Source organism: Perkinsus marinus (assembly GCF_000006405.1).
Source record: "Perkinsus marinus ATCC 50983 genomic scaffold scf_1104296948084, whole genome shotgun sequence".
NCBI lineage: Eukaryota > Perkinsozoa > Perkinsida > Perkinsidae > Perkinsus > Perkinsus marinus.
Genome location: NW_003210321.1, coordinates 391610 through 413694, shown reverse-complemented (window position 1 = coordinate 413694; position 22085 = coordinate 391610). Strand labels below are relative to the sequence as shown.

At 51.3% G+C, this 22085-nt stretch overlaps 7 protein-coding genes across 7 annotated transcripts; 1 reads left to right on the top strand and 6 right to left on the bottom strand.

Annotated features, from left to right (window-relative positions):
* Positions 1 to 817: 817 nt before the first annotated feature.
* Pmar_PMAR000853 (hypothetical protein) lies at positions 818 to 2642 on the top strand (the record flags this gene model as incomplete). Its single annotated transcript, XM_002778969.1, has 10 exons — positions 818 to 949; positions 998 to 1237; positions 1277 to 1389; positions 1434 to 1516; positions 1564 to 1768; positions 1815 to 1886; positions 1937 to 2210; positions 2272 to 2331; positions 2377 to 2525; positions 2582 to 2642. The coding sequence occupies 10 exons, from the start codon at positions 818 to 820 to the stop codon at positions 2640 to 2642; spliced, it is 1389 nt and encodes a 462-aa protein (XP_002779015.1).
* A 609-nt stretch (positions 2643 to 3251) lies between these two features.
* Pmar_PMAR000852 (hypothetical protein) lies at positions 3252 to 6135 on the bottom strand (the record flags this gene model as incomplete). Its single annotated transcript, XM_002778968.1, has 1 exon — positions 3252 to 6135. One exon carries the CDS (start codon positions 6133 to 6135, stop codon positions 3280 to 3282), a length of 2856 nt encoding a protein of 951 aa, XP_002779014.1. The 3' UTR covers positions 3252 to 3279.
* Positions 6136 to 6554: 419 nt separating this feature from the next.
* On the bottom strand, positions 6555 to 7524 carry Pmar_PMAR000851 (zinc finger protein DHHC domain containing protein, putative; the record flags this gene model as incomplete). Its single annotated transcript, XM_002778967.1, has 5 exons — positions 6555 to 6764; positions 6809 to 6946; positions 6998 to 7099; positions 7148 to 7257; positions 7440 to 7524. The coding sequence occupies 5 exons, from the start codon at positions 7522 to 7524 to the stop codon at positions 6555 to 6557; spliced, it is 645 nt and encodes a 214-aa protein (XP_002779013.1).
* Positions 7525 to 8958: 1434 nt separating this feature from the next.
* Pmar_PMAR000850 (hypothetical protein) lies at positions 8959 to 10873 on the bottom strand (the record flags this gene model as incomplete). The annotated part of the gene is made up of 9 exons (XM_002778966.1): positions 8959 to 9045; positions 9090 to 9193; positions 9237 to 9400; positions 9442 to 9648; positions 9708 to 9914; positions 9957 to 10133; positions 10179 to 10373; positions 10423 to 10725; positions 10770 to 10873. The coding sequence occupies 9 exons, from the start codon at positions 10871 to 10873 to the stop codon at positions 8959 to 8961; spliced, it is 1548 nt and encodes a 515-aa protein (XP_002779012.1).
* A 223-nt stretch (positions 10874 to 11096) lies between these two features.
* On the bottom strand, positions 11097 to 12400 carry Pmar_PMAR000849 (hypothetical protein). Its single transcript, XM_002778965.1, has 5 exons — positions 12153 to 12400; positions 11904 to 12110; positions 11670 to 11857; positions 11507 to 11619; positions 11097 to 11257 (listed from the first exon to the last, which is right to left on the bottom strand). Exons 1-5 carry the CDS (start codon positions 12395 to 12397, stop codon positions 11186 to 11188), a joined length of 825 nt encoding a protein of 274 aa, XP_002779011.1. The 5' UTR covers positions 12398 to 12400; the 3' UTR covers positions 11097 to 11185.
* A 321-nt stretch (positions 12401 to 12721) lies between these two features.
* On the bottom strand, positions 12722 to 18452 carry Pmar_PMAR000848 (hypothetical protein; the record flags this gene model as incomplete). Its single annotated transcript, XM_002778964.1, has 18 exons — positions 12722 to 12920; positions 12965 to 13270; positions 13321 to 13430; positions 13866 to 13960; positions 14010 to 14173; positions 14225 to 14431; positions 14486 to 14689; positions 14792 to 14914; positions 15048 to 15242; positions 15293 to 15583; positions 15632 to 15754; positions 16226 to 16293; positions 16337 to 16428; positions 16678 to 16895; positions 17197 to 17403; positions 17658 to 17726; positions 17993 to 18307; positions 18355 to 18452. The coding sequence occupies 18 exons, from the start codon at positions 18450 to 18452 to the stop codon at positions 12722 to 12724; spliced, it is 3084 nt and encodes a 1027-aa protein (XP_002779010.1).
* Positions 18453 to 18543: 91 nt separating this feature from the next.
* Pmar_PMAR000847 (hypothetical protein) lies at positions 18544 to 20888 on the bottom strand. The gene is made up of 9 exons (XM_002778963.1): positions 20765 to 20888; positions 20315 to 20716; positions 19776 to 20267; positions 19459 to 19731; positions 19328 to 19410; positions 19189 to 19280; positions 19089 to 19133; positions 18936 to 19043; positions 18544 to 18844 (listed from the first exon to the last, which is right to left on the bottom strand). Exons 1-9 carry the CDS (start codon positions 20863 to 20865, stop codon positions 18785 to 18787), a joined length of 1656 nt encoding a protein of 551 aa, XP_002779009.1. The 5' UTR covers positions 20866 to 20888; the 3' UTR covers positions 18544 to 18784.
* Between the last annotated feature and the right edge of the window lie 1197 nt (positions 20889 to 22085).

The window sequence follows — 22085 nt, the reverse complement described above, 5'->3', positions numbered from 1 at the left end:
ATGTGGAGAGAGCCGGCGGAGCGAAGCACCACCGACTAAATGCGCAATTGACACCATCGATCTTGACGATGACAGTAATGATGCGCAGACGTCGAAGAAGAGGAAGAGATCAGGAGGCAGCCAGACCGGAAGGTTGGATTCCCATAATCTGCGTAGGCCGGCCGAATGTGACATGGTCGTCGGTCAATCTGGGGGTGAAGTGATGCAGGTCGCGAGCGAGGTGTCTGCGGCGAAGTCGCCGTACGTTTCCGATAAGGGCTCGCGGGTGTCCTTGTCAGTATACAGCAACAGTGGTGAGAAGCGCCGCAAAAGAGGTGAGGCCTTGAGGTTGTTCAGTCGCCACCGTGCATGAAACCATACTCAGTCGTTTGTCATGTTCCTTTCGAACGATTGTATCAGCGGTTCCAATGATAAAGTTGTGTGAAATTTACACATGAATTTTCACTGTAAATTCATATCAAGGTTTATTATCAGGTCAGTTGCCGGATGGTGGCCTCCATAAAGGATCCGCTCCCGATGGGCTTTCTCTAGACCAATTTCGGAACCCGGACAATGTGGAGTCTAGGTGCTCCTATCCAATGTCGGTTATGTTAGTCAAATCCCCTCAGTACCGCGGGTCCTTCCAGAGCAGCCCGAAAGCGCGTGCAGAACGGTCGAGAGTCTTTTGCTAGCAGCTTAGCAGAGTTCTTCTATAGAGAAGAATAATTTCGTCGCATGTTTCAAAAAGGCGACAGCATGTGCAACAACCATCTCAATAACCCGTGGCTTGTCTCGTTGTCCGAACACTCATGTCCCTGTCCTAGTCTCGCCGTTCGTCATGCAAAGAGCATCCATTATCGCGGAGCATGTCTCCCCAGCCCCTCCTCATTCCAAGGTGCTCACTATTGTGGGCGGCGGCAACTCGGGCCACGTGTGTGCCTCTCTCGTCCACGGCAACACCAAAGGCCGAGTCAGACCAAACGCCGAGATAACCTCGTTCTCATCGGAGCTTCTCTAGGTCCGTGTCCAACTGCTGACCACCAAACCAGAGGCTTGGATCAGTTCACCTGTGGTCCGCTTCCCCGATGGATGTAAGGACTACCTTGGGGCTCTCGCAGTCGCCGCCAGGGATCGTCATGGTTTTCTTGTTCCAGCCTCGCAAGAAGGCCTGGTCGATAAGGTTTCGTCGGAGCCGAGCGAAGTTCTGCCCAATGCCGACATAATTCTGTGGACTGGTCCAGTCAATGCCACCAAAGAGGTCGTGATAGGCCTATGAGGCGCACGATTTGGTCTATAGGCCTTTGAAATGATGCAGCCGTTCATCAACACTGAGAGAACAGTAGTCGGCACTATCTTCGCCCAGGGCCTTGTGCACGTCTTGGCACATAGGGTTTTCGGACCCGGGATAAAGTGAGGCTTCAACGCCTTTCTAAACGGTCCATCGCTCTCGACAGATTCTTCGCTCTCCGTAACATCCCTTGGCTGTGCCGGACAATCAATGTCGGTCGAGAGTGCGAAATAGTAGGCCCCAAATCAAGTAGCCATCCTCGTCTACTATCGTTGCCGGGCCTGTCTCCCATCTAGGCATCGAGTGTGCCGTCATAAACTTGAGCTCTCAGTGGGTGCAGGGAAACATACAGCCGCTGTTCGCAGTGCAGAGTGAAGGTAAAAGTGCTGCAACTTGCTGGAGGCATGTTCCAGTAGGCTGTTCACAACCCAGCATCCACGTCATTGAGGACTTCTGTCCAATTGTGTTTAACCCGGCGAATCAGATCATCCACCCGGCAACGTACCACTGAGCCTGTTGGTGACAGCACGAGCCGACGTTATTGTAGATACTGGGGCATCTTCAGAAAATGGGCGCCCGGCAAGAACTTGAAGGGAGAATCTCGCCCTAGGGCGTGGCTGTACGAGTTGTCTTCTTGGCTCTAGCACACTGTCTATTGTAGTGATGCAGTTACCGCGACATGGATGAGCTAAGTGGTCATGTCCTCGAGGCGATGGATGAGGAACTCCAGGCTATCAAGTCGGCCTTTTTCCAAGCGACCGGTACCCGACTGGGACAGGTCACTCGATGCCAGACGGGAACGCCCTCAGGCCGAGAGTCCTGCTTGAAGATCTTGCGATTGAGGGACAGACTCTTGGTACAGTATGGAGACCAAATTAAAGACAAGAGTACCCTGGCTAAGATGGTTGGGACTAATCAGGCTTATTCGATGGCCCGTACTCCGGTGATTGAGACGGCAGATGTACACCCCATCTCGCTCTCTCATTGTAGTTGTGATCACTCAGGGAGTAGCACCGAACCCCAAGCATCGGGTGGTTGTGGACGACATCGGTTGGGGTCTCTGTGTAAGATGTGGTACTGTATTACAAACGTCGGCCTTAACTCTGTAGGTCCTAGTCTCCATTGCTGAACGTCTAGGAGTCGCAACAACTGTGATGAAGATGATGATAGAATGGCATCAACGGATCATGGGCAAGGAATTTCTCGTAAATAATAGGCTATGTGGCCGAGACTGCGCTGAACTTGTACGTGACTCGATGTCATGCCTAGCTCTGGCCTCGACAGCGTAGTTCAACTCACTGCAGGTACTTCTAGGCGCAGGAGACCCACTGGAGCTCGTGTCAACGGTGCTCTCGGCACCCTCTCATCTCATTAACCATCGTCAGTCATCATCGACTGGTGTCACCACTTCCCATTGATTTACATCATATATCATATTTTTTGTGTAATCGATCGTTATCCTGCGAAGTCCTGTTGGACTTGAGATTGGCAGAGCATGTGCTGATCATGCGGACATGGTGGGAATTATCTCGCGTTATAGCCAACAATTTTTTCCTCATGATATGAACTAAGGATGCTGACTAATTTTTCATTATTGTGCAACATTTTGAGTTTGAGAGTAGTCGTACCATGGTGTACTCATTTGGCCGGTTTATTGATTACAATTCCTCTATGTTTTAGCATGGGAGAACTATTGGTGCATGTCAGAATTAATAGGGGCAAGGAACCAGAAGATTAGGGATCAGGTTTTGGCGAGGTATCCGAGATATCTTCACGATGAGATGTTGGATGTAGTGCGCTTGTAGCCAGCATGAGAAATCTTGTCAGCGTCGTGATTGTGAGTTGACTGAGTTTCGTAATGAATCGGGACGACAATCAGGACAATAAATCAGGAGCAACGATCCTATTATAACCTATTTGCAATTTACTGCACCGCGGCTCATGTAAGATTTACAACACGAAACACACTCGAGCTTATTATAGCAGTGAAACCGTACAAGCTGAGGAACGAGTCATCGATCACAGAATCCATCCACTTGAGCACACATCCAGACTCCATACGTTACGGTAGCCTGTCGCCTAACCACCATCTTATGGTGAGCCAAGGGATGCTTCAATGCGTGGAAGACTTCCTGGAAATACTGTTTGGGGATGAGTTCCGCCAAGTCACTCATCTTACCAATCTCGTAAAGACACTGACAGGCTGCTATCGACGTAAGCGGTCGACAGTCCCCGGACTCGAGCGCATCGCAAAGGTGAGGGATGATACTCTGAGAGTCCGCCCTCAGCAGTGGCCTCGATAGAAGCCGCAGGAACAACTTGCAAGCGAATACGAAGGCCTCGCCTTTGCCCTTCTTTAAACCCAACAACATAGACTTCCTGGGCTCGTCACCGTAGGGTTCAAGACCAGACGTCTCCAGCGCACTGAATAGGCATGTAGACACATCTCCGTCTGCGGTAGGGTCGTATAGGCCGGCGACTATTGCTTCCTTTTTGGGAGTATCCAGTTCGGTCACGCTACTATGGAGGAGTTGCTTCAAGCCAGGTATTGTCATTGAAGACTTCCCTAGCTCGATAGCCCTGGACGGCTCGCGGTCTACCCCGACCTTCATAACAGTTGCCCAAATAGCAGGATCAGCATCCTTCGTCAGAGATCCTGATAAGCAGGCATCAAATGCATCATCGGGGCACACCTCCAGCACGTTGAGGGCGGCTGGGGGATCAATCACCACAGACTCGAACAGCGCAGACCAGTTAGACACGGGGCATTCACCGAGCTCATCCCGAGGGAGACCAGCAAGCAAGCCGGCGAATTTTCGAGGATTGGATTCGACCAGGGCGACCACCTTCTGGCACATAGATTGATTTCCGATCGACAGCATACATGCAAGAGAAGCCAAGGAGCCTTCGTTAATGGGACTAGCCACGATGAGAGGCCATGGCCAAGTCGCCACCTCAGGTAGACTATCCATTAAGAAGTCGTAAGCATCTTCTGACCACTCCGGCGACTTCGCTATTTCAGACACACTGATTGTGCTCAGTAGGGACTTGGCCTCAGCCGGATGATCAGCGAAGATTTGTGCCACCACGGCACAGGCCAAGGCACTCGAATGAGGAGCTTGTTGCCGCAGGGCAGGGACGACCTCATTCAGTGTGATGTGAGGATGTCGAGGATAGACCTTCTTAACAACACTCGCCCAGCCACGAGCAATAGCCACGTTCATGGCCTTGCTCGCTACGGGGGAGTCCGCGCCACATGCTGGGACCACTGCTGCTAGCGCCGGTTGGATGTCCTTATCTTGAAGTTTGAGCAAACACTCAGCCGCCTGCTCAGCGAGACCTTCATCGCATATGGTTCCCTCACTGAGGAACTTGATACAGAAGTCTACCACCGCATGCTTGTTGGCTATGATGACTTGTGGTGAACTCATCGCTGGTACAATAGCCCGTCTCGCAATCTCATCGTAGAACTCAAAGCTGCCTCTGCCACTCGCCAGCAGGAGCTGCTGAACCCCGACAGCTTTGGCCTCATCGTCGGACTCAGCGGACTTGGCAAACATGAAAAGGAGAGACTCCACTGCATCCCGGCAGTTGCTGGCTCCGGTCTCTCGAACGAAGGCCAGCCAGAGCTCACAGAGGAGATACTTCAATGGCGCGCTTTCCTTGGTCACTTGGTCGAGGCAAACTGAGAAGGTTCTACGACAGTACTCCTTTGCGATGAACTCCTTATAGGGGCTTGTAACGATAGCCTCGCTGATGTAGCGCTGCGCGGTGAGCATGCTGAGCTCGTCCTCAGGGTTGGCCAGGACGTCCAGGAGGGAGGGCATCGCTAGACGGACCATGGCTTCCTCGCTCTCGAATAGGACATTGTAAAGTGATCGACTGAGCTTCTCTTGGGAGATGTCCGCCACATCGGAGTCGCGTTGCTGGAACTTAACGGGGAAGTACACAGTGGCCGACTCGAAGACTATCTGTGCAAAGCTGGCAAGCTCTGTCGCAGGTTCGAACCCTCCATCAGAATATTCTTCAGCGTTTTTAACGTCTCCCGCAAGCTTATTCAGGTGCTCTGCATAGAAGCAGACGACTTCCCGTTGGAGCTCAAAGGCCAGCAGGAGATTCCTAGGGTCCCTCTCGTCCTCACACTCCATGACCACACCCTGGGCCAAGACCTTCGCCACTGCCCTCGACCTGATAACCTGGTCTCGGAGCTCAGGCTGTACTATCACCAACTCCAACAGCTTCAACACGGCATACCGTACGGGTTGACTCTGCGAAGGTGCATTAACGTAAAGTAATACGTGCTTTACGATAACGTGGAGAAAAATGTCACAGTGGAAGGCTAGAGGCTGAACCCCATTTGATCCCTCGAAGCGCTCGTCGCCTGTCAGAAGCATGCCGATGTAGTCGTCCGTCTCAGCTTCCTTATTGACCTCCTCTACTGTCAGATTGGCTGAGGCCAGTTTACGACCGTGGTTGGTGAGGAGGCCTATAAGGCCCTTCAAAGCGTACTCGATGCAGACCCAGTCCTCGAGCTTGTCCACGAAGAATCGTCCAACAGTCTTCACTTGTACGCTACCCAGTGGGAGCTTAGGCAACCGCTCAATGACATCCGACAGGAGCTCCACTGCCAGCCGTCGGACCGCTGAGTCCTCAGAAACCAGGCTGCACTGAAGCTGCTGCACGAGCTCTAGGAGGGACATGCGGCCCTTGTTGATAGAGATCAATAGTGTGGACAGTGCTATTGCACGCTCAGAGCGACCGGTGCTCTTGTTTGTCAGCAAACTCACTGGATCTGTCCCAGGGGGGTTTTGAAGGCCTCGTTCTGTGCTCGGAGGACCATTGGGAGTATCCTCGGCAGGGTTCGCCATGAATACAGAGACCAAGGGAACTGGTGACAGAGAAGAGGTGTCACCACTGAGACTGGAACGCAAAGCAAGAAAGGGTAAACACATCCGAGTGGATCATGACAGTAATAACCGTACACGCACAGTAACACTTTCACAATATGCAAGAGGTAGACGAGTACGAGTTGCTCCTCGTAGGCGCTCTGAAATACCGCACTCCTACCAGCCACATTTTATTCAACTCACAATCGTTCAGTCTCTTCCGCGTGGCTGTCGTCCTGGGTTGGGTAGTAGCCTTTCCGACCCTTCAAAATGAGGTGCTTCATATCCGAGTCGAATATTCTGAGAACAGCTCAAATTCCGATTTGCCGAATGAGTGGTATACGAGTACTACAGAAAGCAGTCACAAGAGCAACCGACAAAGGTGAACTAACCACAATTCGCTACTTTTCAATGCGCTTATTGTTGCCAAAGGGAGCTCCCAACAGTGCCTCGATAGAGTCGTCAGCATTCTTGCCGTCCTCTACGGAGCCGTGGCCCGCCGATTCCGGGCTAGAGGGCAGAGGGTAGAATAGACCATCGCTTTCGGGGCGACAAGGGTCCAATGGAAGCAGCCAGTAGAGGAATAGTGGACCGAAGTCTGTCCCAAACACCTGATGGGAACAGACTTCATTATAAGCAAGGAAGCACTCCGTACAGCTGCAGCATTGGCCAGTCTGGTGCCGAGGTCGTAAGGATTCGTAGCGACATAGCTTGCTTCGTGCGTTGTGATATTACGGCAAATTTGGGAACATTGCACGGTGAGGTTGTAGTAGAAGTAGGGAAGCGCCAGGAACTGAGAAAACAAAGCATTGCAGATGATGGGAGTGTCGGCTACCCCCATTACTGCGACCATGAGGATCGATGCCTCGAGGATTCGGACGGCCGTGAGGGAGAGGGCAAGAGTTGCAACAGTCGCACTGCCAGCAACATGGGATGCGACTACTACCTATGGGGGACCGAATGGCGAGGAGAAGGGGAGAGAGAAGGCACTTACTCGGACGAAGAAATGGGGCGCCACAGAGAGCAGGAACACTGTTGAGGCGAGCGCGCCATAGAAGAGGAATAGTAGGTAGAACTTGTGGTTGCGAAAACCGATGCAGGTGCCTGAGAGGCGGCTGAGGCGCTGGCACTGCGCTAGTGTGATGAAAATTTGATTGATTGAATTTTCACGGAACGATTACGAGTACAACTGATTTTTCCTGGAGTACTGTTCATGACCAAAGCTGTATGTCATTTTACACCTCACCAATCTAGATTAGGAAATACAGGGTGGTCTAGATGCCTACCAGTGAGCCAATCATGGCGGTCATGCCGCAGAATGCATTGCCCACAGGTCGAACAGTGATGAGCCCTCTCGGGTCTATGCCGCATACATACACCACATATCGAGGAGGTGCGAGGCTGAACAACCATCGGAAAAGGGGTATCCAAGACTGACGAGGACCCACTTGAAAAGTTGATTGCTCCGTGACGCTGATCCGTATCGAATTCTTAGTGACGTACTCTGTCCACCTTCGCGGCACCGTGCCCGGCCTGTTCATGCGTACCCTAGAGCAGAGCAAATACCCCTTGTTAAATGCTCGCCGTACTCACCGTAGATAGCACACAAAAGAGAGCAGCCATGGTATGTCGAAGGACAAGGCCAACGTCCAAGCCTGCCATTCACCACCAACCCCCGCGTCTATACCTAAGCAGTTGGTCCACATACACCTCCACGTCTACTTCCTTGCTCTAGCTAGTAAGCAGTAGCCTTCGACTAGGCACTCCCTACTACCTCTGGTTCGGCCATGATCCATTATAAAGTAGACATTGTATGCTAGGAAGGTGAGGAAGAAGCACAGTATTGAGGTCATGAATCCATAGGGCCAGGCAACCCTTACCCCAGCACTACTGGTCGGCTTGGATGGTCGACGCTCGTATATGATGACAATACCAACGAGGAAAAGCTGTCGGAAAAATAATATCCTCACTTTTTTAAGCGCTAAAAATACCACAATTAGCATGGGAAAATAAACATATGTTCAAACTACGCGTATTTCGGACAACGAAAAAATTCTAGGAAATTATTGTTGGTTTCTGTATAGTTTTGGGCGAGTTCGTGAGTGAGCTTCTGAACTGCTGAGCTCAGCTGACGAGAGCGGGAGTATGTACCAGTAATGACAACGTTACCACCTAGATGCCTTTGAAAGACAGCTATTGCCTACAAATGCGCTCCTCAGATCGCGTGCAAGACCTTCACTGTAGAGAAAGTTTTGTTTGAATTAGTTCAAGGCCGTCTACCACGGGCAAGTTTGTTCACTTCATCCCTCACCCCTGTCTCCAAGAAATCAACATAACCTCACTGTGACCTGTCACCACGGCTATCAAGACAGTTTGGGAAAATATACACATCGCCAGTTACATGTGTTGGTGACAATATGCGAATTCTGAGGAAAGTTCAGGATATTCCTGTTCGTTTATGTACACTTCTATTTTGACTATAAACTTCTATAATTAGTAAGGAAATTCTCGAGCTCAGCTTAGGGAAGCGAACATATATTTCAACTCTGGGAACATGAACAACAATCGGTCACGACCGAGTCCTCAGATCAACACAACAGGACGCTGGAAATTAATTGAAACATTTAAAAGATCAGCAACTGACCATACAGCGTTTTTTACAATACTATTGATCAAAATTCATTCACATTTCTTGCAAAATCATGACTTCTCTAAACTCCAGTGTCGAGAAGCAAGTACGTACTGGCCAGGGACTTCTACTAGTGAATCGCATTGGAAGAGTGAATTCGCAGCCGAGCAGTTCAGTCAGTGGCGATGGCCACAGCCACAACTACTACGGACCACCCTGTGATGAGGCTTCACTTCACGAGGGAGCTCATCAGCCCAAATGATCTACAAGACGATTTAAGGCTTGATCAAAACGAGTAGAGACTTACCCTTCCTTTTGTCTGCTTATCCTCCTGCTTCACCGTCTTTCCCTCAGCCTCAAGCCTAGCGACCTTAGCCATCGGACCCATCGGAAGGGTGCTCGCCACAGATACTACAACGGTGAATGATAGTGGACAAAGGCACTCCATACTTACTTTTCAACAAATGTCGTTGTCGCTCTCTGTCGGCCGAGGCCTGTAAGCTCACTGGGTTGGGGTAGTCAAAGAACTCTCCCCGTAGTAGAACAGCCTGCCCTTGGAGATCGTCCTTGTAACAGTCGAGGCACATCTGAGCCTTACAGTCGCATTTTATAGTGTACCTATGGACAGCTGCAGAACCTCTCTAGACCACCAGTGTCACCTAGCACCCCCCGGGGGGAGAACGCCGCACATCTCGCAAGCCATCTCGCTGTAAAGTGTACCCTTCTGGTCCTTGGTATGAACAGTCCATAGCTTTGCTGGTCTGGCGATCAAAGTGAACAGATGCTCCAAACGATGTTGCTTGTTGGCAGGCTCTTTGAAACATCTACTGCACAACTCGTACTCGGCACAGTAGTTGCACTTGTATCTAAGGGCAAGACGGCTCGTGACACAATCTGCTGTCCCCTACCGTAAACCCGTCATTACCTTCTACCCACAATTGGGGACACCCCACAGCCGTCACAGATCGAACCATAATGAATAAGCTCAACAGCTTCGGTGTTGCCCTCATTCCAAAAGGACGGTGTAACAATTCTCGAACATTTGTTGGCGATCTTCAAAATCTTACTACGATGAGTGAGGTAGCAAGAATCGCATAAGTTTATATCACCACCGAGACCGTCACAACGGAACCTGATACGATATCTGCTCGCGAAAATGACGATCCGTCCGTACTGTCTGGCCCTGTTGGTCGCGCCACTGCAACAATGGCAGAATATCCTATAGCTGATGAAAGAGCAGCCGTCTTTGCACAGGAGGGCTCGAAGGGACTCCGACGGCGGGTCGTTCTTGGGAAAGGTCTCCGCGATCATCATAGGGAAGGTTTGATCAGGAAGCTGCAAGTCCTTGATCCTGAAAGGAAGCTACTCAAACTGGGACAGAACCACCGTGGTTTACTTTGCGACATCGCCGGGCCATGGGACTCCTAGACTGCGCATATCACGTAGGAACCGCTCATTGGCGACGTCGTCGGGCCTACTGTCCCATATACCATCCTCGGCCATGCTCACTACAGTGAGGGTGTGGCTCTGGTCATGACCCTTGAAACAACGCGAACAGAACGTCCGGTCCGAACACGTCATACACTTGTAACTGTTAAGATATAATGACAACAGGAGGACAACAACTCTACGCTGCTCACCATCGGCCGATGATCGGCCCCATCCCACAATCGTAGCAGAGGTCCATGTGCAGGACCGCAACGTTATGACCATCCTTAGGCTTCGGAGGATTTGACGAACGATTATGCACTGGAGTGACCTCAGGCCCTCCTCCAACATCGAGCCGAAGCTCCTTAGGAGAACCAACGCGCATCACACCATGCCTGCTGAGTAGCATGCTGATGCTGGTGTTCTTCCCGTAAGAGGACAAGGCATTGCCCTTATGCACTTGCACGCTGTACTCGCTACCCTTACCCAATGCTGGCCAAGCTTCTTCGATGATACTGAGGAGAGGCGATGTGGTGACACGATTGGGAGCTAGGACTACCTGTACAGATCACTCACTGTCTTCACAGTCTTCAGAGGGCATCGACAGCGCAGGGACTCCTCACCGTAGTGAAGCTTCAACACGACGAAGGAATCGGCGAACATGGCCAACAACACCCTACACCAACGATTACAACAATGTTCGCCACGAGGGGTGACACTGGTCGTCCTCTACTAGCGTCGTCACAATGCATTGCGCGACACTCATCGACTGTCCACACAGCGCTGACTCAGAGTTGGAATCCCGACGACAGAAACTCTGTGTTAAACTCGAGAATCTAGGTTTGGAAAAAGTCGATTATTGTTAAGTTGAACTCTGAAAGGATAATGAAATTCAAAAATCGATTAGTCACCGACGGCTGAGATAAATCACTCGTTCGCTTGCTCTTTTTCCCCAAGACGACAACGCATAATCGCTCATCTCCCAGGCCCATCGTAGAACTTGTGGTCAGTCTTGAACTCCTTTGGCGGTTCAACGACCCACTCCAACTGACACAAACCACCAGTAGCCGCCCCTGGAATGAGTGTTGCAATTCATGTACAGTTTCCTCAGCTGAGCTCTAGAGTTTCCTCACTACACTGAAAATTAAAACACGACTTTCCCAGCTCGAATTTCGACAATAATTTCCCAAATTTCCGCATAATTTTCTCATTGTCATCAACGCACGTAGCTGACCATGTACATATTTCCCACATTGCTTAGAAGCTCTTGGCCAACAACAGTCCCAAGGCACTCACAGAGTCAGAATCATCATCGTCATCAATAATATCAAAACGCCCTGCTTGACGGGCCAGCCTTCTGATGAACTGTATCACGGGCGGCTGAGTGTTGAGTCGCGAGGCGAGCGAACCTGTAACAGCACCAACATAACCATCCACGGCTTAGCTCTCGTCCGTCTACTTTTAAGGGCGACACGTAGAGTCCGACTCCTGGTCCTGGCCGACTGAGCCCACGGTAAAGAACTGTGACTCATACCGCTGGCCAAGGGCGCCCGTAGCTGCAACGCCTCCTTCTGCAGCATTTTCTGGTAACAAGATTGACAATAGAAAGCATTGCGACTGTCGGGCGGATCAGTCTTCATCCTATACCTATTGTGAGCACTGGCTGTGCACAGGCAAGGCCATCGACACCCACTTGGCTCCACCTCGAGGATGGTTACCACACATCCTACACTTCATATCTCCAATGGGGGTCCCTCGAGGCTCTCTCATCTTCAGCGACCACAGAGTGACCATGCTAGCAACCATTCCAAAAGCATGTCCCTCCTTGTGGCCGGCTTGAGCTCGACTCTGATAGCATCGGGAGCAAAGGTCCAAGTCCGAGCAGATGAGGCAGGTGTACCTGATACCATCCATGGCTGTACGATGAAAACAACCGCCTCACCTGGCACCAGTGATCGGAGATCGTTCACACTCAGCGCAAGTAACTCCATCGTGGACAGCTAGGAACGGCCTGTCGTTGTCACGCACTGCCATGCGCCCAGGTTCCCATACTCTCGAGCACTTATAGGCCAGAGCCAAGACGTTGTCCTTATGAAGAGGATAGCATGTATCGCATAGATTGATAGGAGCACGGGTGTCACTCTTGAACCTGCTTGAAATCATAGCACTCCGAGCAGCGACAGGCATGACCAACAACCGGTTTTACTCGCGCTAAAACGTTGTAATGCGAACGTAGTTGACTACCATAATCGCCGATGACTGCTACCTTCTGGCGCTCGGAACAGTCGCACTGCAGCAGTGGCAGAAGATTGAGTAGTGCATCGCTTTGTCCCTATCGCGATAGCATGAACGGTCGAGGACATCATCCGGTATCTCATCTTCGTCAAAAGTACGGGCAAGCATTGGAGGTAAAGGCGTTTTCTGGATATCTTCGAACCTACGTCAGACTATGCAACTGAGAGAAACGCCCGCATCTGAGCATGTACACAAGCCAATCTCCCGAGCCAACACCTACTCGAACTTCGGCTGCACTGTTGGAACACCCAGGGCCCTCAGCTTGAAAGCTTGTCGAGGCAGACTCTCGAATAGACCATAATTTTCCCAAATACCATCAACAGAGGGAGCATAGGAGATCACCTTATGACCACCAGCGTGTCCATTGCGGCACGCGAAGCACAGGTCCTTCTGACGGCAAGTAAAGCAGATATACCTAAAGAGCCAAAGCTAGACCATGCTCCATAGACGAGCCCTCACCATTGCCCCACGATCGGGAACATCCCACACCCATCGCATGTTTCCCAATAGGTCACCGCCAAAGGATGCCCATCGACAGCCTGCACCCCTTCCTGCTGTCCCACGGACGGTGCCGACACACTAGGGCTCTCCGATGACTCAACCTTGAGCCTGAGTTCAGGAACATGCCCTGACGGGTCCTTGCGGTCCGCCGGCAAGTAGGCGACCACCGGAGTCTTAATGCCCTTCTGTCCCAATACACCACCGTTTGGCAGTATAACCTTGCACACACCTTCTTCGAGGAAAGGCCAGGCTGTTACGATCAGCCTACAGAATCGAAACCAAGTCCACTATCACCATATGCTACCCGCGCCTACTTCCTCAACTGCCCCATCGTCGTGAACTTGTCAACTCTCAGTTTGACGCGAAGAGATTCTCCGCCATAGCTCACTTTGAGGACGTAGTCGTTCGCCATCTCGATGATAACCTAATAGAACCAACCATAGGAGCTGCACTGGGAGGAAGGGACCAGTAACCAACTTACTCTGTTACTCCTAGTTAGTCTTTTGCTCAGTACGCCTACGCACACGTTTTTGACCACAACTGAGTTCTCTGGCGCGCGACATATCTGTAGCTCTGGCCATGTCTATGGCCCCCTCTGAAGAACAGTAACTGTACAAAAATGGGAACAACCCGCTATCCCAACAGTGACCAACACAACACACTTATAATGTAGGTCATCAAGCGCTAGATCACAAAGGCATTAAAGTAAAATTGAAGACAAGATGCCAACAAGCTACTGGGGCGTAGGAGAAGGATAGAGCAAAGTGCGGTGATGAGGCTTCACCACCCGTGGAGGCTCATCTGCCCATAGTACCTCAAACCATGCACGTTGAGTTCCCTACAATAAGGCGATACTCACCGGGTTTGGAGGGAAGTCAGGCTCTAGGGGGAAGGGCTCCTCCCCCTTCAACTGCCGGTCGAGTGGCTGCATCAGCCACGAGCTGGCCAGCGAATCTACCAATTCAGGAACGAGCTTGCCGCGCCAGGTACACCGCAATAGTACCCTCGAGAGCTTCCAATTTCCTTTGACGTATCTTCAACGCTCCCCTATTGACAGGGTAGTAATGGGCATTGTAGGGCCCTCGCACACAGAGAGCCTCAAAACGGAGGCCCTCACGGTAACAAGGCAAGCAGTAGTGGGAGTCTGGCAATGCCACCGTGCTGTAACTGAGGGCAACCAACAGTGCGACAATGCATATGCTGTTCATGGTCCCTTACGTAGCGCCTCCAACGGGCAGCTGGCCACACCTTTCGCACGGTATGGTGCTCATGAGCGTGCCCTTTGGCTCTCTCATCTGGACCGTCCACACCTTTACAGGCTTCACCACCAAAGTGAAGAGATGCGTCTCCCTGTGCTTTCTGTTGGCCTCCTCTTTGTAGCAGCCTTCGCACAGATCATATTCTGTGCAGAAATCGCAATGGTACCTGACACGGTGCGATAAGAGCCATACAAAAATTTCCTGAATCCTCCCCCCTCACCTCCGTCCGCGTATCGGTGACACTCCGCACTCAGCACACGTAACCCCATAATGGACCAGCCGACACGGGCCCTGCCCTACAGGGTTCCACGCCCCCGGTAGCAACACTCTCGAGCACTTGTATGCGATCTTCATGACATCGCCTCCCCACAAGATGTAGCACATATCACAGAGGTTGATATCACCTCTACCATCACACTCGAACCTACCAAGGTGATACCACCAAGTGCCGTGGGAAAATTCGAAGTCACACTTTCGCATCCGAGGAGCCGATGCTCCACATGCATGGCAGTAGGGCCTATAGCACAGGATAGTCTTCCCATCATCAAAGCAGCCCGAAGTGATGGCCTCATGATGGGCCTCCGACTTTGAGAACACTTCGGCAACCATCGCAGGGAAAGGATTCTCCCCTACTTGGACGGAGTCAATGCTAACAGGAAGGAAACCAATAAATTCTTCTCAAAGAAAATTGTGAAGAAAAATGAGATGACGAAGATGATGATTGTTGTATAAAGAATATTGACTTGGTGACCGCCACGCGTCGCGACTGAGGCCCCACTTACTCTACGGTGTCACCAGGCCAAGGACGATGCCTTTCTCTGAGGATCTCCGTCATATCCCGGGCATTCTGTGTGAACATACTCCCTTCCCATACGCCATCACATGCCATCACCAACGGTGTTATCGTATGATGCTTATCATGCTTATCGTAGCACCATGCACAGAGGACCCCCGAGGGACAAGTAGCGCAGTTGAAGCTGAGAACAGCCGAAGGTACTCCATAGTTCACCTATCACGACCAGCCTACCTTCGCCCCACTATGGGGAACATCTCGCATTCCCTACAGCTTTGCAGGTGCATCGATGCAGGCTTGTGGCCGTCCATCGGCTGGGGCCCCTTCTTGGACCCCGAGGATCCCTTTTGGGACGCCTTAACGCGAAGCTTCAATCGAGGGAACATATACACCGACTCAGCGAGGCCCTCCGAGATCAAGGCCGAGATGGGGCGATCACGAGGCCAGGTGCTGAGCTCTCGACCGCCACGTAGGGTTGCCGTATACTCAACAGTCCCCAGACTAGGCCAGGCCTCCTCTATCAGTCTGAGAGGCCGAGAGCTGTGACCAGTGCCCGACACGTCGCCGTCTTACCTATGCAGATCTCCCACAGTGCGAATCGTAGCCATCGGGCATCTACACTGGAGTGACTCCTTGCCGTAGGCCAGCTTCACGATGAAAAAGCTGTTTTCCCACATAACGATGAGAGAAGTGAAACTAGTGGTAACGACCATCACAGCGAAGACCCCTCAAACGCAAAGCTGAGCCAGGCTGTGGAGACCTCAACAGAAATCATGAGACTAATACGCTCAGTACTCGTCCACTCTGGCGCAGGTCTCGCCTGAGTTCTCCGATAAGGATGATTCTAACTACTGAATACGATTCTGGTGACGATGAACATGGACAGGGACTATACCCCAGAAAAAGGCGTTGGACTGGTCACTGTAAGCTGCAGACAACTAGTCCGACGTCTTAACGGGAAAATACCTCTAAGGGACTTTGAAACATGTTTCGATAAGACTCACATGTGCTGGGATAAAATCGATATTGGTAAAAGTTGGAAATAGGATTAGATTCCCGAATGGGACCATTATCATCATCAAAGAATGGTCCCAAGCCGGAATCACATGAGAGGCGCCTTCAAGGCAATATTGACCTCACATACCCTGACTGGACCAGACTTCCTACTCTAGTCTTACAGCAAGGAATCTGTCATGGACCTGGGGCTCTCTGGGAGGTTCCTCTGCCCACATCGACTGACATCAACACCATATGCCCGACCAAGGCCACACTGCACACCTCATAAGGCTCTCGTTCTCTCTCGCTCACCGCTTGCATGATCTCACGGATCACGTCCGAGGGCTGCTCCGAACGACCCGCCCGACGTATGTCTGAACGATCACTACCGACCAGCTACTGAGCATCACCCACTTCTATGCGGGGCAGAGAGAGCCTCGCTTCTAGCCCTGTTGGTGATAGCCCATGGCGACATCCTACCGCTCGCACTACGAAGGATTCTTGCCTCTTTCTCCAGCATCGCCTTATAACACTCCGTGCAGAAGTGTGCATCCCTCATTGGAGTAGCGAACAAGGAACGAAGAGTGTATCTCAACACAGTCATCGTGAGGGTGACGACTCACCGCATCCGTACCTGCCACCTCCCTGTCCCCTATTGTGACACATCTCGCAAGGCAGGTCTCCCAATGGGACGCCCCTAGGCTCCCTAGTCTTGACACTCCACAGAGTCACCGGCTTAGCTATAAGGGTAAAGCAATGGTCAGTCCTGTGCTGCTTGTTCGTAGGCTTCTTATAGCAAGTGGCGCATAAGTCAAAGTCAGCACATACCGCACAATGGTACCTGAGGGTTACCTCAGTCTCGACTCGAACACTGTCAGTGCTCATGAAACAACCTCCAAACACGATCTCTACGACCACTCAAAAATGACCAAACACCGCGAGAGCAGTCAGAGAACGTAGGGCGAGGACTGTCACAAGCTGGATCCACTACATGAGAAGCCCGACGGTCGTGATATAAAGATGAACTACATATGGAGGGTCCTAGTTTGGGCGCAACATAACAGACTTTCAAGCCGAGAGATTCCCGTTAGGAGAGAGCGCAACAGGTGGATAACTCCAACTCACAGGGCTCTCCCTATTACCTCCTTCCCTCAATCGGGGACTCCCCACACGTATTGCACGTAACATGAAAGTGCTTAGCCTTCCATACGGTATCCGATCCCGGACCATCCCAGAAGCCCGGACTGACCAAACGAGAGCACTTGTACGCAACCTTGAGGACATCAGCCGCGTGCACTAGATAGCACATCTCGCATAGGACGATATCATCTCTCGAATCACTCTTGAACCTGTACCATAGCTCTACTTTAAGACTAAGACAACTCATACCTTCTAATGGTAGTGTCACAGTCCCCACAGGAATGGCATCTCAAGAGATACCTCGTGTCAGCCGTACCATCTCGGCAACATGACACCACTTTGTTGCTCCCTCTCCCTCGCTCATACACTTGGGCAACCATTATAGGCACCGAACTGTGCCTCAACTGCAGCTTATCAAACCTGCCTCTCATACTGCAGTCGCCGCCCAAGTCGACCCTCCCACCTCTTCATATCTCTCGGACACCCTCGATCAGCATCATCAAATCTCTGATCGTTCCACACACCATCCATACTGTGATTATACAGAACCGTTTTATGAGAGCTGTCATGATCAGCATGGCATCGATAGCAGAGGTCAACACTCTTGGGACAACAGCCGATGCATATGTACCTCACCCAAAATACCATGAAGTACGCGCCATCTAAAACAGTGCATCCTCGACGACTAATTTTCCGACGACTACTGTAAAACAAGTGATTCAGACATACTCCACGATGAAATTCAAGTCGCGCATATCAAACTCAAAAACAAAGCTTACAAGCCTACCTCATACCCACCTTTTCCCAACGATCGGGAACATGTGACAATCGTCACACTGTAAAAAGTGAAGACTGGCAACCCTATGCTTGTCCATCGGGAGCGGCACACTCCCTGCAGTGAGGTTTACACTCGTTGCAGTCTTCCTCGATGACGATGCAGCAAGCTTGACTTCAACCTTCAGTTCCGGTAACACCCCACAGGGCTCCTTAGGTGCATCCTCCACCAGCTCCAGCACAGACTTCTCATCTCCCAGCTCCCAGAAGGTCTCCCCAGTCGGTAACAATACTTCAAATTTCTCGCCTTTTAGATGTGGCCACGCCTCGGTTATCAACCTGATACAACAAAGCCATGCTCACGACGAAGATGCCAACACTCCTACCGTTTCACATCCTTCACAGTCTCGAACATCTCCGCTACTATCCTAGTTCTAAAGGACTCACCCGCGAACTTCACTCTCAATACGAACACGTTACCCATAATCTCAGAACTCCACAAAGACCAGCGGAGTGTCTATTGATATTAACGCAACACGAAAAGCAAGTTATGTACGTATGAGCATCCTCGACCACAGACTAGAGGGAGCGGTCTGTCAGACTGACGCTCTCTCTAGCATAATCACCATGAAAACGGCATACTACATACTACCATCACAACTATCAAAATAGGTTGACAACTACCATGGGATGAAATGAAAAGGTAAATGATGATACTTTCAACTTGCCACCTCTCAGAAATGCAAAAATGTCCAGTCACAACGACGAGAGGGACAGATGCTGCTACTAGCAAATTCGGACTCGACACGGAGCTCATCATTGAATCTCCCTCAGGAACGCACTCAGCTTTCCACGGAGCTCTTCGTTGGAGGATATCTACAGACGAAAAAATGTTTGCGACCTCATTAGCACACGAGTAATGGCATTGCTATTCATCCCAAGGTGAGGAGGTACGAGAGAAGCCTACCTGGTTTATCACCAACTCAGCCCTTGCCCTGTTCTCGGCCACTCCATGATGTACCATAGCCTCAGCCAAGCTATGCACGGTGACACTCCCAGCATCTGCCTCCGGAACCTGCTGCATGAGATGATGATTCAACTCCCATCGAGAGTATCCTACCTCGACCTCATCTCCCAACGAGTCGTCATCAAACGCTTGGATAATCTAAAATAGCGACAAGTAGCGTGCAACACTACACGAAGGCATTCCAATGACTAACCTGGAACTGGTCAGAACGTGGTGTCCCAACCGACATGATATCCTCTCCAATTTCCCCCAGGTCCATCCAACTCCCCGACTCAGAAGCAGTGCCTAACACGGAGCCATATCTACCCACAGCCGCACCTGGTCACTACTACCATCATTGGTGCTCTCAGCCGGGGGCGTCTCCATCTCAATTTCCTCGTCCACCTCAGGCTCGGCAGCAGCAGCTTCGACCACCCTACAGACCAACGAGCCTTCCAACGATACAGTGGTTCAACCGACTCACCCCACGGGTTCTGGCTCAGGGTTGACCACTGCGATCGGTCCAATCATGGACCCACCACAGGTCTCTGCCTCCTCAATGGGAACAGCCACCGTTGGGGCTGCTGACTGCTGACACTTGGCAGTCCAAGCTCCCGACTTTTTGCGCATCTCGATGGTCTCCAGAGGAGTTAGCTTGTAGAACGAGCTTCTCGGATGGTCATGAGACTTGGCTGGGCACGTGGACTCAAAGCATTCCTCACAGAGATCGTAATCTCGACAGACCGCGCACTTGTACCTGACACGCTCATTATGACATACACACCAACTCACTAGTCCCACCTCGGGCCGACAATAGGCAGCTCTTCACAGCAGTCGCACTCGATGCCTAGGTGCACACCAGCATCCACTGCGAAGCTATCACGAGCTCCGGCCCCTGAGGGTATACTGGGCTGGCCCACGGTCGCCAATACAGGGCCGTCTTCTCTAGTAGGACCATCGACGAAGATGTCCATACTGCCCCAAGGTCCAGCAAGTGTACAATGCTTGACCTCTCCCCACTGGACGCCCTCGTCTCGAGTAGCCTGGGGCTCCGGCAGAGTCCCAACGGACTTGGTCGGAGGCGTTACAGGAGCGTCCCCAACAGACTTCTCCTCTACAGAGTAGGCGGCCGTCATAGTGTTCTTATCGGACCAGCTGTTGGTCGCTGCAAAGACCGGCCTCTCCGGAATCTTGTAACGGGTGAAGGCATGGAAAGGGTTGTGACCCAATACCAATCTCTTGTCGAAACACTTCGAACAGAAGTCAAAGTCATCACAGTAGTTGCACTTATACCTACAACAGAAATCCTTCCACAGCAAGGCTCTACCTATCCAGCCTACCTGTCTCCCACTAAAGGGTCCATCTCACAGCCATCACACACGAACCCATGATGAACCACAGACTTCACCTGCATTCCCTCAAAGCCGCCCTTGGACACCGGCTCACAGTGAGCCCTCATGGGCCGGCCCATCCTTTGTTCGATACCCCAAGGGGCTCCCTCCATCACTTGAGGTGGTCTACACAGCGGTGGAGGGAGGGGACGACGTCCACGATAGCGTTCAATGTCCAATATGAGGACCGGCAGCTCCTCAGTGACTCTATAAGCATTGCGCTCCCCTAGCAGCATAAGACAGTCAGGGAGGGTCCTCTCGTTGAGGGTGCAACGGTCGCCGGCTTCATCGTAGTAGTAAACACTGAAGTCGTCGGCCCTGGACAGCTCCGGCCAGGTCTCCTTGATGTACCTGAGAAGATACGAATAAGGTCCAGTCCGGTACCCATAGACTGCCTACTCTAAGATGTGGGTGAACCTCGTACAGTACTGCGGCTCCGGTCGTACTCGGACGCACTCGTCGCGATAGTTTAGTTTCAAGACGAATCTTGTTAAACTCATGTGGATTGCTCAAGATTTACAGCAAAAATGCAACTACCAACAAACCACCACTTTATACTCTCTAACGGACTGACCTCGGAAGTCCGAGATCTCTTCTGGGCTTTCCCAATTCTAGTCACAGACTTACCCCGTTGAATATCAGTGATTTGAGCGCTGCTCGCAGATTCTCATTCGACTAAACCACAAAACCCAATCGAATCTTACGTATTCCAAGGAACATTCTCGCTCGCCCTTAGAAAAACTCGCACGCCTTAAAATTGTACGAGTTCCAAAATGTGATCAAATTCCATGGTTTGGAACTGTTCCAAGGGTATCACGTTCTTCCTGAGGCGGCTTGCATTGAGCTGCAGTCCGCATACTCGTCCGGTCTCGTCTCACTTTGAGTCGAGGCTCGCCATTGGTCAGTAGGAGGTCGGCATTGATACTTTCGAGCGGGAGACCGGTAGCCAATGATACTCGTAACCAAACACAGGTTAATTAACTTTAGGGAAACTAGGCCGAGACGTAGTCGCAGTCAATTCCCAGGTACAGTCCATTCAAGAAAGGCTGAGAAATTCTCAGTGAGAGTAATGCGGAAAGATCCACATATCGATAAAGCATCTAACAATCATGCGAATCTAACACTTTCATGCTTGAACGAGTCGGTTAACGCATGGCTGACCATGAGGAAGGATTCGGATTCTCATGACACTACAGGAGGTGGACATAATCGTGCGTGAAAAAATCACATTTTAAAATTTCATACACAGATTCATATTACATACTCTCATACTTCCAGCATATGTCCCTCTTATGCGTTGCTTCGACAACTACTGAAGGGATAGTGTCTACGCTTATCTTCACCATAGTACACGATGGGTTTATAGGTAGAGTGTTGGGTTTGCGGCACGTCATGGGAGGGGGGCTGGACCTGTGCAGTGTATCAAGATGCTCACAGCAACGGACCCTGAGCTCCTTGCCGCGGCATGGGGATCCACTGAGACTACCAGTAGGAGGAGAGGCTCGCACCATCATCATGATGCCCCCGAGGGCACTGGGGCTGACAGCTCTGCCAAAGGAGCTCACAGCATAAGCCTGTACAAAGCAGTAGAGAAGAAGATATTGAGCTCCCTTCAAGAAGGAAGACGAAGGCGTGCAATAGTGGCAGGCATGGTAGGAGTCGTGGGAACTGAATAAACAGCATAGGCCTCTACTACGCACGTATATGAGATGCTCGTCCC

Bases quoted from the DNA above. Each gene is read 5' to 3' on its own strand.
- Pmar_PMAR000849 (XM_002778965.1), bottom strand. From the start codon at position 12,397: ATGCCTGTCGCTGCTCGGAGTGCTATGATTTCAAGCAGGTTCAAGAGT. The intron at 11,620-11,669 runs GTAGACGGACGA...GTGCTGTTACAG, and splicing joins TCTACGTGTCGCCCTTAAAA to GTTCGCTCGCCTCGCGACTC. The intron at 11,258-11,506 runs GTGAGTGCCTTG...GGTTTGTGTCAG, and splicing joins ACGATGATGATTCTGACTCT to TTGGAGTGGGTCGTTGAACC.
- Pmar_PMAR000847 (XM_002778963.1), bottom strand. From the start codon at position 20,865: ATGAGTTTAACAAGATTCGTCTTGAAACTAAACTATCGCGACGAGTGC. The intron at 20,717-20,764 runs GTAGGCAGTCTA...GTATCTTCTCAG, and splicing joins AGGTTCACCCACATCTTAGA to GTACATCAAGGAGACCTGGC. The intron at 19,732-19,775 runs GTGGGACTAGTG...TGAGCGTGTCAG, and splicing joins CTGCCTATTGTCGGCCCGAG to GTACAAGTGCGCGGTCTGTC.